Source organism: Carassius auratus, chromosome 47, assembly GCF_003368295.1.
Source record: "Carassius auratus strain Wakin chromosome 47, ASM336829v1, whole genome shotgun sequence".
NCBI classification, from domain to species: domain Eukaryota; kingdom Metazoa; phylum Chordata; class Actinopteri; order Cypriniformes; family Cyprinidae; genus Carassius; species Carassius auratus.
Genome location: NC_039289.1, coordinates 8,529,783 through 8,545,638, shown reverse-complemented (window position 1 = coordinate 8,545,638; position 15,856 = coordinate 8,529,783). Strand labels below are relative to the sequence as shown.

Here is a 15,856-nt window from a genome sequence, read left to right as displayed (position 1 = left end):
CAGCCAGAAGTGGATGTCAAAAACATTTGATCTTATTTGGTTTGCAAGCAAGGTTTACTTTGGCCATGATCTTTTGGGTGCTTTACTGTCAGTCCAGCACTGCAGTAGACATGAATTTAATGTTGACCATTTATTTAGCCACAGCCATGACTACAAATGAGATTCTCAAAATAAGTAAATCAGCTTTCTTTCGAGAGTTAATCTCAAAAGTCCAATAATAATCCACCAATCACAATAGCCATGTTTCCATCACCCTGTGTTCATCCGCATTCTGAAATACCACAACAGAAACGAGTGATGGACATTTTGAATATAAATCCCTTAATTTGCAAAGGTTTTTAAGCTCGCTTGAGGTGGTTTTTAACGTGTGCGAAAAAGAGTTAATGTGAATAAAGGGAGATAGAAATGCATTTACGCAATACATTTCTCCATGCACATTAAAAAATTCACTTTGCGTTATGGAACGGCATAACCTGACTAAACAGTGGACTGATCTTATTGCACAGCATCTGAAATGTTGTTATGGTCATTCTGAAATGCCTGAGCAAAGTCTGTCGCCAAAGTATTTCTGTATTATTGCCTCCCAGAACAGTCTTGCATGACATCCACCTCCGAAAGCAATGACCACACTTATTGTTTCGTAAAGTCACTCTGAGGTGCAATCATTATTATTATATATGAAGATTATTATATTCAGTGGTTTCTCCTACTTTTCTTGGTAATATTTAGTGTCAGTTTATCAGGAAGTGACAATTTTGTTTTCTTCGACTCCATCCATTTCCATTGGATGGAAATGGTGCTTTGTTTGCAATTGTTTTAAGTGATATTCCAGTTAGTGTGCATAAGTTCAATTTTCAACTTGAAATGGAAACATAGCTACTGCCAGATCAAGGCGAAGAAGCTGAGAAAAAATGCACTGTAGAATAACCATATACTAATGTTAAATTGCTAATAAAATTGTGTAAATTTTATATGAAGTATTTAATAAGCCGAATTCATATAATTAACTCTTACTCACATTATATATTATAAAATTATAATAGATTTTGCACTGATAAGGTGGATGTGAGTGACCAGTCTGTAGTTACACGCTCAGCTCTTTGTTTGTGTTATAACACGGTTATTTAAACCACTGGTAATGATGGTAACAAAGTGTTCATCTTACCCTTTTGTTCCTAAACATTTAAGGGAAAATACTCTTCCTACTCTAGCATGTTGTGTTGCTTTTACATCAAATGTAAGTTGTTATTTTGTGGGTTTCCATCTGATTCCTCTCAGCTTATGCAAGATTGGGCTTTATTTAGCACCTTTATTCCTTTGGGGATATTTTAAGGTCTGCTGTCACATTACTATGTTTTCAGCTATTTAAGCTGAGTTCATTATTGGACAATTATTGTCCAGAAAGGCCCCCTTTCTTTAGGAAAAATGGAAGGTGTATGTGGCATGTAGCCTGGCAAAAGTAAATAATCCAGAAGGGATCTGCCATCTGACTTCTGTTCATTTTGAAAAGCACAGAGCTGGAGGCCCAGAGAGACAATGCTGCACTTCTTCCAGCCCAGGGGTCAGTGAAGCCTGGCTCCCGGCCATCCCCACCACCGCCTGGATGGGTTTATATATTTATACTCGCTCACTGTTGCTGCTGTTCTCTGCGGCTCTCTGAGGAATCATAACTGGTTTGTGAGTGAGTGGTCGACAGTCGTGTAAAAAGGGAGAAATTAAACAGTTCTTTGACTAGCCAAAAGCTAAAATGTTTCCAAATTTAGTTATATTTAAAAGTTCAAGGTATTTTTAAAATTGCTTTTATTAGATGATTATTAACCCGTTTAATCCCACCGATCACAATAGTGACCGTAAAAAAGGTTTTATTTTTATAAAGCTGACTCACGTTTTAGTGTACTTCCTGCAAATATGGAAAAAATAAAGGGTCTCGAGCAATATGTGCACTCTCACATGATTAGTGCAAATTGTCACATGACCAGAGCAGCTTATTTCCTGTTTGCACCTTGAGAAGATGAAGGCTGCATCAAAGCTCCAAAGCTAAAGGCTACAAAATGTGTCTTAACATAAATGTATGACAAAGATTTTTGGTACACATGATCTTTAGGGTGTTTAGTATTAATATATGCATTCACATATATTTAGTTGAGTGTGGTCAGAATGAGTAAACGTGTTGATGGTCACAATAGTGAACGGTGGGATAACAGTGAACTTAGGTATACAATATAAATTGCAGTTGATATGAAAGTGACAATAAAATATCGCAATGACAAAATTTTGCAATTTACAATAATTATGTTGTAATATTCTAGGCTTTAATATAAAAATTATGGTGTTATGGTGATTATTTATTTATTTATTTTTTAAAAACATTAAGTAATTAATTAAATCCTATACGATCTTCTTATTAAAGTAGCAGTAAAATTATAAACTCAAATCATAGACTTTTCCCACACTTATGTTATATGTGATATACTGACTCCTCCTGGACATTTGAAGTGTAACACCTCGATATGACTAAACCCCTGAAAACTCTACTTTGGCGCTTTAATTCATTGCATTATCAAGGCGTTATTCCTCAAAGGTTCTGTGTTCAGGCGATCAAAATTCATGATTTTTGTACTCGATTAACGTCGATTAAAAATTCAATTTATACATGAATACAACTGTATTCATTCCTGAAATGATATCTGGACACGACTCGCGTGAGACTGTCAACGTGTAGCATACAACATTTTAAATATTTATAATTTAATAATATTTACTGTTTAATTTACGAAACGATTGGTTTAAAATTATTATTAAAAAAATCACAGTTAAGTATGCTAAGTAAATATAGCCATCAAATTAATCTTCATCGAGTTCTACTCGTTTTCTGCATGTTACTATTCGCGATGCTTAAAAGAAAATAAAAACTAGGTTCTACCGAGATTTGAACTCGGATCGCTGGATTCAAAGTCCAGAGTGCTAACCATTACACCATAGAACCAGGTGCACTACAGTCTGCGGCACAGCCTAATATTTGAAAGCAAAACAATTGTCATTGAATATCAAATCGCTTACACTTGTAACGTTGATCTATAAAACATAGTTAACGTTAACTAACGGAAATAGCCTGTATGTTAAGATAACGTTTATCGTGTCTTCCCAACTTTGAGTGGCATGTAACGTAAGTGTTGGTTTTTCTTTTTTAAAGTACGAAATGTATCGTTTTGTCTTACTATTAAAGTGATTTAACTATAATTAGCAAAACAACAACAACAAAACACCGCGAGATCCACGAGCTAAGCTAAAGTGAATAACGTTACTTGATAGCTGCGGATGATGATGATGGAGACGTACCAACCGTGAAAATCACAAATCTGTGTGAAAATTAAAAAGCGACATGTGAAGCTTGCGATTACGTCCACGGTCAACATGTTTTCCACACTTTAACGCATCTTCCGTGAATTTTAATAGTAATCTGACGGCCTCACTTTTGCAATACCGCGATTGAACTGAAGGGGGCAGCCGGAGCTCGTAATACATTTGATGTGTGTGGTCATTATTATTATAATTATTATTTCAGCAATTGCAATCTTTATTAGAAGCAAATTAGGACAGTTACAATTTGCAACAATGACAATACAAATTAAGCCTTGTTTTAATTCAATACACATAAATTAAAAAGCTTCATAGCATAGGATCTTGCTTTACTAGTAATATGTGATTAAGACAGTTTTAGGAAAATGTCCTCACACAGCTGGCTCATTTAAATGCCAGAAATACAATTATAATAATAACAATCAAATCTATTTTGTATTTTCTCTTGTCAATATAACACTGGATATGAATTTGTTCAAATAAAGAAAGTACTGCTAGGCAGCCAAGAGAATAATTGATACACATCTATGATTATAGAGACATATCTCTAGATATGCAAATACATTGTCTTGGTTACAGGTTGAAGCATCATTTTTGTCTGTATGAATCATTTTAATTATACTTTGAATAATTAGTGCGGTGGAATTTCTGGTTCCTGTGTTTTGAGGGTTGCTCTCCTGTGAAGGGTGCAAATGTGCTTCAACGACAGTGTGTGTGTGTGTGTTTGGATGCTGATGTGGGTCATTACCCCTTCTCTGCCCCCTGGGGGAAAGCAGGAAAGAGGAGGAGGGATGGATGGATGGGGGAGAGTTTAAGGATGGGAGGGGGGTTCCCAGGGGAGGAGAATCCAATAAATCAGCCTGCCGTCTCTGTGCTGACATGGGGCTTGTCTGTGAGGGGTTTGTGTTTGTGTGTGTGTGTGTTTGTAGAGGGGATCATGACAACAGCATAGCCTTGTCTGGGTGTCAGTCGCCTCCATACTGGCCAGGCAACATACTCACATGCCTCCCGCAGACCCTCATTTCCATTCATCCATTAGTTTCATCAGTGCTTAATTCTGGCAGACTGGTTACTTACGTCTCCTTTTCTTTCTTTAGTCTTTTGGATGTCGAGTTCATCCAAAAGTGGAGTTTGCATCATTGATATTAAGTGTTTCCTTAGCAAGGTCACATCTTTTAAGTGCATGTATTGCAACAATTACTTGAGCAGACAGTCAAGTAGGTTACTACAAGTGTCACACCAAGAGAAAAGTACCAACACAAATGCAAATAAATGATCTCTACGCCACTGAATAAGTGAACATTTCTGCTCTAAATATAGACCTGTAATTGGAGAATGTGAAGACACCTCTGTCAGTTTGATATATGTGTGCAGGTATGTTTGCACTCAAGTTGCCTGAAACTCTATATCCACCATGGAAACTGTATGTTTTATATATACAACATTAGAAAATATATACAATTATAACATTTAATATATGTAGGTATATTTAATTCAAATATATAAATAAAATGTAAAAAAACAACATGGTGATTTAATTGTCCATTAATGATGAAAAAAGCCTTTTAAAATATTATGAATTATAAAACAGGGAATGATGTCATAAAGAGTGCCCTTGAAGACGCTTGTGACTGATGTCTCAACATGTGTCTTATCAGATATTTCACTTTGAAACTAAAAAAAAAAACTCTTTTTTACCTTAATTTTTTTTTAATTATATGTGTGTGTGTGTGTGTGTGTGTGTGTGTGTGTGTGTGTGTGTGTGTTTAATATTCTCCCTACTGCCAACTCTGAGTGCTAAAAGCATATTTTCTTAGTAACGAAGCAGAAACATGTTGGCCTTTTTTCCTGTTCAGCTTTCAAAATACTCATATCGATGTTGTTGCAATATTGTGTGGGCTGCATGTGAAAGTGAATTACAGGGGAAGACCATTGATCAAGTTTGGTACTTGCGAGGGACGACTGTGGAATAAATAATGTCAATCACTGTAGGGGATAAAAATGTGTTTTGTTCAGTTTTCTTGGCTCAATTGGAAAGCTCCTCTCGTCTGATCTGAAAAATAGAGATATTGACCATTGCTTGTTAAATGTTTGTGAATTCTGCGCTTTAAAATGCTCTTTTTTTCTCTCACTGATAACACACACACAAACACCAAACAACATATATCAGACGTCCTACACCATGATTCTTATATGTGACTCGTTTATGACCGTTTCCAATATGGACTGCAGTGGCCAGGAGACCTGCTCTGTGCATTAAAATTAATGAGAAAAATGGCAATAATGACCCCCCCCCCCCCCAACCACCACCCCTGCAGTCCCTATACATCCTCTAAATCTGTATCTCTCTATTAAGCAGATCCCTCTACACTCCTCCCTCCCTCTATTTTCTCTCCTCCTCCGCATCCCTTTCTTTCTGTTTTTCAGCCACACTGCTGCCAGGTAGTGATTTCTACAGTGGGAAAATTGCTTTTTCAATATCTGCCTCTCTAATTATGAGCCCAGCTAAAGGGGTCACGCCACTGGAATACTAATACATGTCTCCTGCCGTTTTGCATTTCTTTACACCAAAAGAGAGTTTATGTATTATATTATTTATGTCATGACGTTCATACTGTTTTGTCAAAAAAGCAAATTCGAACTATTTATCCAATATATTCCTCAGTGATAATGTCTTTGTAAGCTTATTAAGCTGTATTCCCTGACCCAGAGCAACACAAACACACACACATACACCCACACACACACACACACACACACACACACGCACACACACAAGATATTTGATTTAGGTCCTACACTGATTCCTATTGGCCTCCGGAGCATATTATCTTTATAGCGAAGCAGTGTTTCATGTGTCTTGGAGATCAAAGATCAAAAAATTAATGTCGGACTAACAATCTCAGGAATCTTCAGAATCAAGATATTTCATAAACGGATGGAGAGACTGGTGGTCTAAACAAAAAGTGATTTACATAGGAAATAGGCCCTCGTTTTAAACCACTAGCCGTGGGATTTCATTGTGGTCATTTTCAATGCAAAGCGATTTAAAGTAATAAAAAAAAGAGGAGAAAGAGAGAAAAAAAAACTTTACATCACAAAAGGATTTTGAATTTGCGCACCGAAAGAGTTAAACGGTTTTCTTGGTCGCTCTGAGCGCCTGACTGACGTTTGGGGTTCTATAATAGTGACACGCACCAATCAGCGCGCGGTCAGCGCTCCCCACGTGGGGCTCTCTCGGCGTTGATTGGCTAAAGCAGACAGCGTTGACTGTGGCTGGGTCAAACCCCACGTGGAGATTTCATTCAATCATTGTACAGTTAGCTGCACCCTTATTTTTCAATCGAAGTCCTGTGCATAAAATAAGACAATGTGAAGAGAACGTGTGAACAGCCGACAGAGGCGGAGTGCTATATTTAAAACTACATCACAAAATAAAACTTTTAAACATTTGGTAAATATATATATATATATATATATATATATATATATATATATATATATATATATATATATATATATATATATATAATTACTATTATTATTATTTTATTTTTTTGATGTGGACCTGTGCGCATCTGCCCAGAGTCCATCAAAATTAATTAAAGTCTCATTATAAAGTTTAAATATTGACATAAGTAGTAAAGGAGCACTGAAACAAACTACTTTTGCTAATATTTGAAAAACTGTGTGTGACTAAGATAGATTCAGGTAGCCATTTTGTTAAGACATGATATGTGTTAAAGCCATAAAATATAAAACATTTCATAGACTATACTATAAAAACAAACGGTTTGTTCATTTTAATAGGGGTAACCACAAGACATCTTAATTTCAATATTATTTCCTTCAAAACGTGATTAGGCTGTGTACACACCATGTATTGTAGTGCTTTTCCTTGAGAGCAGCCTAACAAAACTGAGCATTTTTGGAGTCATTAAAATCCTTTGGAGTCATTAAAGTTTTTCAAACATTTAGCCTATTAAAAACCAACAAACAGGGAGACCACATTTCTATTGACTTGCCACGAACTCATTCATAAACGATTTCTCCTTTTAATTAAACCAACGCATCTTTATTCTGTCACTGATCAATATAAACAAATACAGTACAGAACAGATCTACCCGTCTTATGGGTTCCTGCTCCCACAGCAGCCTGAAATGAGTGAAACTTGAGAATTGAACTCTTTGCTTCTGGTTACCACAAGCCAAACCCCTTCTCTTTTTGCACAGGGGGGCATGCGTTTCTTTTGAAGAAAACAACTCGTATGTCCCATTGAAGAACAGCTGAGGATACGAAAGGAAGGAGCGGATGAGGAAGGAGAGAGAAGCAGACAAAAGAAGCCGCCTGCAGCTGCGTGGAGTGTCGTGTCTCGGGAGCACGATAGCTGGCCATCCACTTTAATATTTTTCATCGGTAAACCGCGTCAAGGGCGGGGGAGTTCTGAAGGCCGAGCGCGTGCATTCGGATATTTCGAGGTGCGTCGTATTGAGGGACTTGATACCGGACTGAGCGCATCTTATATCGCTCGATATAAGCAGAACAAAGGCAGTCTTGAGCGAGGAATGCAAGAGCCGAGCCTGGCGCCACCGAAACAGGGCCAAATGTGCTTCTGAGACCCACAGAAAGGCGCAGACTCTTCTGAAACAACACTCTTCTTTAGGCAACACCGAAACGCAACCCCCTCAAACCGCAACTAACCCGTTATTTATCATGTTTCCCCAAAGTCGACCTCCGGTAAGTTACCTTACTACTCCGCGAAATGACCGACCGTCTGCTTGGTGCGCAATGCGCTTTTGTATGTTTCATACATATGCTAAAACAAAGTGTGTTTGTTCCCTTTGTCTCATCATTCGGGGTAAACGTTCACATGGATTGTGAAACTGTTGTTGGCCGAGTAGTGAGTGGGCTGCTACTCATCAAGGCATGATTAGATCAAATCGAGCCACGCTAAAATGTGCTTTTAAATGAGGCTATCCGAGATATTCGAGGTAACCAATGCTATAAGTGTTCTTAAAGGATACTACTTCCCTTTTATGTTATTGTTGTTGTACCCCATTTGAGCTGGTAGACATATCACTGTATTTCTGGTAATGCACTTGAAGTTTCAAGAGTGACACACTTTTTTTTTTCCACCTTTCATACATTTAATTTACTTATGCGATTTTTGTTTGTTGCTTTTATCATAAGGCATGTAAAATCTCTTTAAAAAAAGCTAGCTGAGATTTTTTTATTAGTGACATTTCAACCGATATATCTGCTGTTGTTTGGATAAATTGAGGTTAATCGGCCGATAATTGCATTGCTTGTTCGATTTTAATACGCGCTAGATCTCTGTTGCTTCAGAATAGTTCAAACGTCCTGTCAATACATAGTACAGAATGTGATATAAAGAAAATATTGGGGAAACAACATTTGGTTTCAGTGTACATGTGTAAATCTCAATTGCTGTAATAATTAAAATTTATATGTGCCTGTATCACAGATATATCGGGCATGATGTTGGTCACCCAGGTCTCTGATTATCGTATTGATATGATTTGCTGTTGAAAAACCCATATTGGTCGTCTGCTATTTAATTAATGTCAGTTATTATTATAAGACACTGAACTGATAGAATCAAGCTATGTATATTAGACTCCTTCCTGAGGTTTCCCTACAGTTTCCATACACCCTTCCCCCAGCACCCCAACCTTCCCTATGAATGCTTGGACATTCATTTCCCAAGGGATGAAAATTAGATTCCACTGGGGTGTGCAATTTCGTGATCTGAAGGAGATATATAGGTGAAGTATTTAGGTTTTCCACCCCTTTCAGATGTTGTTCTGCAGTGACCAGGATGATTGATTGGTCCAACCTGTTTTTCCAGGGAACACAGCTACTTCTGAATACGGTCTCTTTCCACTCACTTTGAACAGCCTGAAACATGAAGAGTTGGTTGGGATGTGATGCAGCCATGTTTTGTCATCTTAATAAGTAAAGAGATCTTCTTGAGCCCAAATCATAGTTTTAAGTTTTTAGAGATAATCTGTAAGTATCTATATTAAAAACAATCTGAAGAGGGATTAACTATGGCCCAGGCATTTATTTTAGTCAATCATGAGCAAATATAGCTTGATGAGGTTGGAATAAGACCTCCTGCATTAAATAAAGAGGTTGAAAAACAGACTGAACCAACCCACACATTCCTCAACAGGTGAACAAGGTTAATAATACATCCAAAATGATCATCTTGTTTAAAACAAGGAATTTAATTTAAAAACATTTTGTTTGATATAGGGATGGCTTGAGTCAAAAATGAGTCAAAAAGTCAAAAAAAGTGATAAATTGGTTGAAACAGTTGGCAGTTCCTACAAATTGGCTGTTGATACCTGCTGATTGGTCCTAATTCTGGTTTCTGGAGAGATCTGCTCCAGCTAAGACCTCTCCAACAGAGGAGTCATCACTGTCCTTTCTATTTAAGGTGTTTATCAGTATTCCTGCCTGACACTGTTCCCATTACTTCCAGCCTTCTGTATCCAGAGGAATCCAAGAGAAATTAAGGCATGCCCCATTCTGGCCATGGCACATGCCTTGGCACCCTCAGTTTGCAATAGTCATTGGGAATAAGCATGGAATTCCTTATAACCGAAAGAACAAACAGGCTGCGGGTTACCTCAAAAAGGAAGCACCTAGAGCAATTACCACAGCTGACAAGCCAACGTCGCGGCGCCGCTAATGTATCCTGACAGCGGGGAAATTTGAATAACGAGCTTGCGGAGAGGGTAGAGAAAAGATGTGTGATGTTAATGAAACAGGTGCCTGGCACCACACTACACCCCACATCCCCTCCCCTGTCTTAATAAGTGATTGTTCGGGCATTCCTTAAAGCTCCATGTTGCCGTAGAGTACGGAATCAATGAAACAAGGCCGCACCTAGGTCAGATTCCCGGGGAGGTTCTTTAAAATGCAAATGCCTGCCAGGTTGTTGACACTGTAGTCGAAAGATATGCAATGCCTGAATTTCAAACGTTGCTGAAGAAAGCATTGCCTAGTTCTTTGGATTTGTGTGTACACCTAAAAAGAGGTTCTTCTTCAAGATACAGAAGGTTCATTCCAATTATTTTAGCCTCAGTCCTCTCCATTCCGTTTTCTAGGGTAGATGTTTATGTGAAAGCTTAATTTTTAAAAATGTGAAAGGAAAAACGTTGTATAATTAGCAGGCTTGCTGGTTCTCAGAGGCTTCCATGAGAAGACACCTAAAGAGAATATACAGCTGTTTTTAAAGAAAAGTTATAATTTAAGCAGTGATCTCAGTGAAGAGTTAGAAAGTTTGGAGAATTCCAAATTGGGCCCTGTAGCTATTCTCTGGGAATGGAAACACCAAGCATGTGGTATGTTTTTCCAAGTGATTTGTGTGTGAAAACAGAAATGGCTTTATCAAAGGTTAGGCCACTGTGTTGACAGGTTTTGGGATGTCAGTCATCATGGCCGGCCGCAGCATTTCACAGGCTGTGTAGCAATTCTCAGATGTAGGTCATGTGGGAGTCTTGTAGGCCCCTCAGCCAGACCTCTGGAAGAATGAAAGAAGCTGTGGTTTGGACAGCTCAGTGGACATAGGCGCAGTATTTTTCTCTGTGTGTATGATTGTTTGTAGTGTTTTGCAGCTTATTGTTCATTTAGAGTCTCAGTAAGTGGGTGGGTAGGGGGATTTGGGTGATCATTATGGTTTGATGCAACACAACATGTAATTAGAAAAAAAGAAATGAAAACGTTGCATGCAAACACACTTTACAAAAAACGCATTGTGAGTGTGGTAAAGAAATGGACTTGGACATACCTATAATCTATACACTGGGCTTTTCATAGTATCGAGACAGCTCAAGCTATAATTTCCAGCAGACTGCATCTTTATCCTGACCCGTTCCTAACCAAGGGTCATGTGAGAACTTGTTTGTGATTCTTCACTATTTTAAGTCTAAAAGTGTGAGATTTTTGTTTAACATGATTGCAGTCGTTACTGCCTCAAGATGCCATTTTTGTTTTGACCCATCTGGATGGATAAGAGTTAACCAGTCCAATCAGTTTGGGTGTTCAGAGTTTTGCAGTAATACAGATTACTGTGTCTGTGACTTTCAACAAGGGTGGACCACAATGCTAATTATGCCAGGTCCATGCCAGGTTTAAATCTTGTTGACAAGGTCAAGTGGACTATTTATTGTGACCACCATCAAGGAAACTTGCACTGAGGATTTACAAGGCGATTTAGTCTGAGAGCCAGGTTATAAGAGCATTGAATCAAAATGGCTGTCATATTGAAACTCGATACATAGAAAGAACCACAATAACGGCCTCCGAGAGGTGGTGACACTCTGTGGTTTCTGAAACTTCAATGTCTTATTAATGAACATTCAGTCTCCAAGAAGCTCCTTGCAACTGGCTCTTTGGTCTCAAAGAGCCAGCCTTTCAGAAAAGGCCTGCTCTCTTTGTCAATCCCTTTTTCTTTCTTCCGGAAGTCTCTTAGCACCTGTACGCAAAATTCAATAAAAAGAGGTGAATATCAGAGTGAGAGGCTGGGTGGGGTAGAGAGAGAAGAAAAAGAAGAAGAAGGGAAGTAGAGCCAAGTGTCATTCCCCCTTCCTCCCGCCTCCCTCCGTCAAATGGCCTTCCTCCTCTTGTTCTCCAGACTCTTTTCTTTGGCCCGTGAGGAGTAATTGTAGTGTGTGTGTGCTCCCTGCTAGGCTGGAGCTGTGAGAGCCTGGGGATCTGGACAGCAGATTGAAATGCAGGGCTGGAGAGAGGAGCTCGTTAGAGTCTCTAACAATGCGCCATGTCTCCCATGAGCCGAAGGCCGAGAGGCTCCATTCTCTCGGTGTAGATCGGTCCAACCCCCCATAGACATTCCCCCCCCCCCCCCCAAGTACTCCAATCCCGCTGCCCCGACACAGGGTGACCCCTTTTACCCACAGACACCCTCCACCCCCCATTTGATATTTGCAGTTGCATCTGTCCCTATCCCTCAAAGACAAGCCTAAACGTTAAACTGTCCATGCACTGTGTTTTCATTTTCTCAGTAATTCTTGGCAAGACAAGGTGTTTTACAGTGTTAATGCAGGTCACACACATGCTCATAACACCCAGTGACACTTTGCCAACGGTTAGCCACTCAAGTTTTTGGCAGTAAATGTGACTACCGTCAAAACCAAATGCTCCATGCTAATTGAAGTAATGGGGCTTTTTGCACTTTCACATTTGATCAATCATGTCTCTTTTGCCAATTTTCCCCTCTTTTAGCTCCGAAGAAGAGATTCTCGTGAGAAGTGCGAGGACCCCTGTGCGGTGCAGTCGTGAGCTCGAGGACCTTAGTCAGCAGAAGTGTTTAAAGATGGAAAGATGGATGGACAGATCCTAATGTACAGCACATAGGCTTTTGTCTGCCTGTCTGTTTGCATTACCCTGAGGCCAAGCTCCTAATTGCTGGAGTTGGCGGAATTCATTTATAGCTTGGAGGGGTCCCACCCTGATGGGGTCTTCTTTCTTGCGCCCTCTTCTAATCCATGCTTCATTTTAAACAAATGTCTTAATTTTAGCAGTAAGCATGGTCCTCACCCCAATCCCCCATCCTCAGCACACCCGCAACAACCACTGTGACATAGACACGTAATGTAGTCTGTAATGCTTTATCCCTTTACAATGGAGCCTATGTCGTGGAACTACCCCAGCCCCCACCCTCTCTCATTCTTTCATTGCTTTCTCTCTCATTCTGGGGAGCTTGTCTTTCATCAGTGTCCTTCATTTCTGCCATGTGCACAGAACTCTATCTTGCTCACAGACCTCTGTGCAATGAGTTCCTCAAATCATGTTTGCACTGAATGAATCGTTAGATTTTTTTTTTTTTAAGAATGTATAATTCAGTGTTTTAAGCTAAGTTTCATTATAAGTAATGAAATGATTAACAGCTCCAGGTCCATGCGTTAGGCCCGACAGCTATATGCATTTGCCAGAAATTTGCTTTAAGTTTATCTTATTTTTAAAAGCAGCTTTTCATTGAGTTTTAGATGTTAACTCTCCTCCTTTATTTTCCCACATAGGCACCTTTGCAACCACCGCCCGGGTCTTCTGCGGCCGCTGCTGCATCGGGGTCAACCCAACCTCTGAAACTCACTTACTCCGAGACCCTGGACCGCATAAAGGAGGAGTTCCAGTTCCTGCAGACACAGTATCACAGGTACAACCCCCTTTAAAATGACTGATTGAGCCTGTAATTTATCCAACCCATGCAATGCAATTAGGACTATAAAAGAGATTACATTTTAAGTGTTTAGGGTTGTCACAGTTCTTTTATTTTTTTTGGAGTGGCTAGTTTTATGATTGCCCAAAGACGTGTACGAACTATAACCAGCTTGACCAAGATGACTGACTTTAGCCCCAACAGCTGGCCTTCCATCTGATCAACCTTCTACACCAGAGGTGTCCAATTCTGCTCATGGAAGGCCATTTTCTTGCTGAGTTTAGATCTAACTGTTGATAAATGCACCTGAACCAGCAAATCAAGGTCTTTGGGATTATAAGAAACTTCCAGGGAAGTGTGCAAAAGGGTACTAAATATGCAAAAAGGTGGCCTTTTATAAGCAGGATTGGATGGAAGTAGGGAATAGGATTTTGTTGGTATTCAACAGAAATCCCTTACTGTAGCTTTGGAATGGGAAAGACCCACCACTTTCTCATTACACACATGCACCTTTGATTCTGTGGGTTTGAATTTGATGTGTACTCTGAGGCTGAGGAATGTGACCAGACCCGGCATGACCTACGTGTGATTTCTGGTAGGGGATGGCATCCTTTCTGATACGGTAGTCCATGCCCCTTTTGCACACTCATACACCCCTCCTTATTACTGGCAAGCCTTCACATGGCTATAGCTTTGATTCCTCATGCCAGCTTTGGCAAATCCACCTAGTCCCCACATTCCTATTGTCAGGGCTCTTCTGTTCCCGCCTTCGGAGTTCAGTCAAATAAACTCATATAATCCTCTGTACAAACTGAGTTCAGCCCTGCTGATGGCTGCTGGTTTTACACTTATATCTGCCTGGATGGTTATGGCTCTATTTGTTCAAAATCTTTCCCATCAGTGAAGCAGTTACTTTATGCACCTTTCTAAATTAATTTAATTTATAATACCACACACATGTGGCCCTCTATTGGTCTTCCAATGAGTTTTTAAGAATTGCTGATATGCTCTTGCTTTTTGCTGTTAGTTGTTGCTTAGATATCCAATGAATCTGGCTTGAGCCTGGTGTAGAGGACCAAACACCTGCACAATGTTTTTAATCAAATAATTAATAAATATAGCAGGAGCCATTTCTTTTGTTGGATTTTTATTGTCATTACAGCATGTCAACATAAGCAGGGCTCGTAAAATCGCCAGCCTGGCTTCCCGGGGCTATTCTGTCTTCCATTTGGGCTACCAAAATGTACCACCGCCCTGCCCAATGGGCTATCTTAAATATAGGGTTCCCACAGGTCCTTAAAGTCTTTAATTTAGTTGTATCAAATTTAAGGCCGTAAAGTCTTAATTATAATTTCAAGAGGTTTTAAATTTGACAACGGAAAGACAAGAATTGTGATATAGCTTATTGTGACTTAAACTTCAAAAGGCTGTGATTTCACTGAATAAATATGGGTGCTCCAAATTTTAAGTTAAAAGTTGGTGGGTGTTTTTTAAATGAATGTATCTCTGAAGGGAACCGAATGTCTTCAGAAATTTTCTATCGCCGTTACCTGAGAAACTGCAACATCTCTGATGCACTAAAAATACCACCTACTGGCGGACAATGAATTTACATTTTCAATAAGCCAGGCTGCTTTTTTTGTTCAGACCAATGCAAAATTAGAAACATAATTTTACATAGCAAACAGAGTTGTGAGTGTGAATGAAGCTAATGTGCTTTCTAAAAAAAAAATCAAGATATACATTTCTGTTTTAAATTAATATATGATATTTGACTTGCCCCTTTTCTTAAACGTGGTTTAAAGGCTGAAATGTGATGTTAATCATTTTGTACGATTTTATTTTGTTTTTGAGAAATCCTATTTCTGCCAGGATACCAGGGATTTAGACATTTTGTGAGCCCTGAGAAGTTTAATACTTTGCTCAAGATGTAATGAATTACATTTGTGTTCAGTTATGTGTGATCCAATCAGTACAGTATGCAAATACTTCATTATTATGATTCATGTAAGTTGTGCTTGTTAATCTATGTATATTTTCAATGTGATTTGGATCTGTATGAACTAAACAATGTGGGCACTTTATTTTCTTTAGTCTTTAGTAATTTCCTTTATCCCATCTAGTGCAACAAAATAAAAAGCAGAAGATATGCATTAGGTGTTCAATTGATGCTTTTGTTTCATTCTCATGCTGCCATAGAGAGTGATTGGAAATGTAGATTAAGATTAGATGCCTCATAATTGTGTGTCTACTACACCGTACAGTCAAGACTGACAACTATTATG

At 39.0% G+C, this 15,856-nt stretch overlaps 1 protein-coding gene and 1 non-coding gene across 9 annotated transcripts in view; one reads left to right on the top strand and one right to left on the bottom strand.

Moving 5' to 3' along the window:
- Positions 1–2,914: 2,914 nt before the first annotated feature.
- trnaq-uug (transfer RNA glutamine (anticodon UUG)) lies at positions 2,915–2,986 on the bottom strand. The gene has a single exon. It is a non-coding gene; the product is annotated as a tRNA-Gln (tRNA).
- A 4,564-nt stretch (positions 2,987–7,550) lies between these two features.
- LOC113065003 (transducin-like enhancer protein 1) overlaps positions 7,551–15,856 on the top strand; it is a 28,503-nt gene continuing 20,197 nt past the window's right edge. For 3 of the 8 annotated variants that reach the window (XM_026236101.1, XM_026236103.1, XM_026236095.1), the window contains exons 1-2: positions 7,559–8,098; positions 13,432–13,568. In XM_026236101.1, the coding sequence (XP_026091886.1) occupies positions 8,075–8,098; positions 13,432–13,568 (161 nt within the window). In that variant the 5' untranslated portion in view covers positions 7,559–8,074. Of the gene's footprint in view, positions 8,099–13,431; positions 13,569–15,856 lie in introns of all 8 variants that reach the window. The other 5 variants (XM_026236102.1, XM_026236098.1, XM_026236097.1 and 2 more) reach the window with 4 other exon arrangements.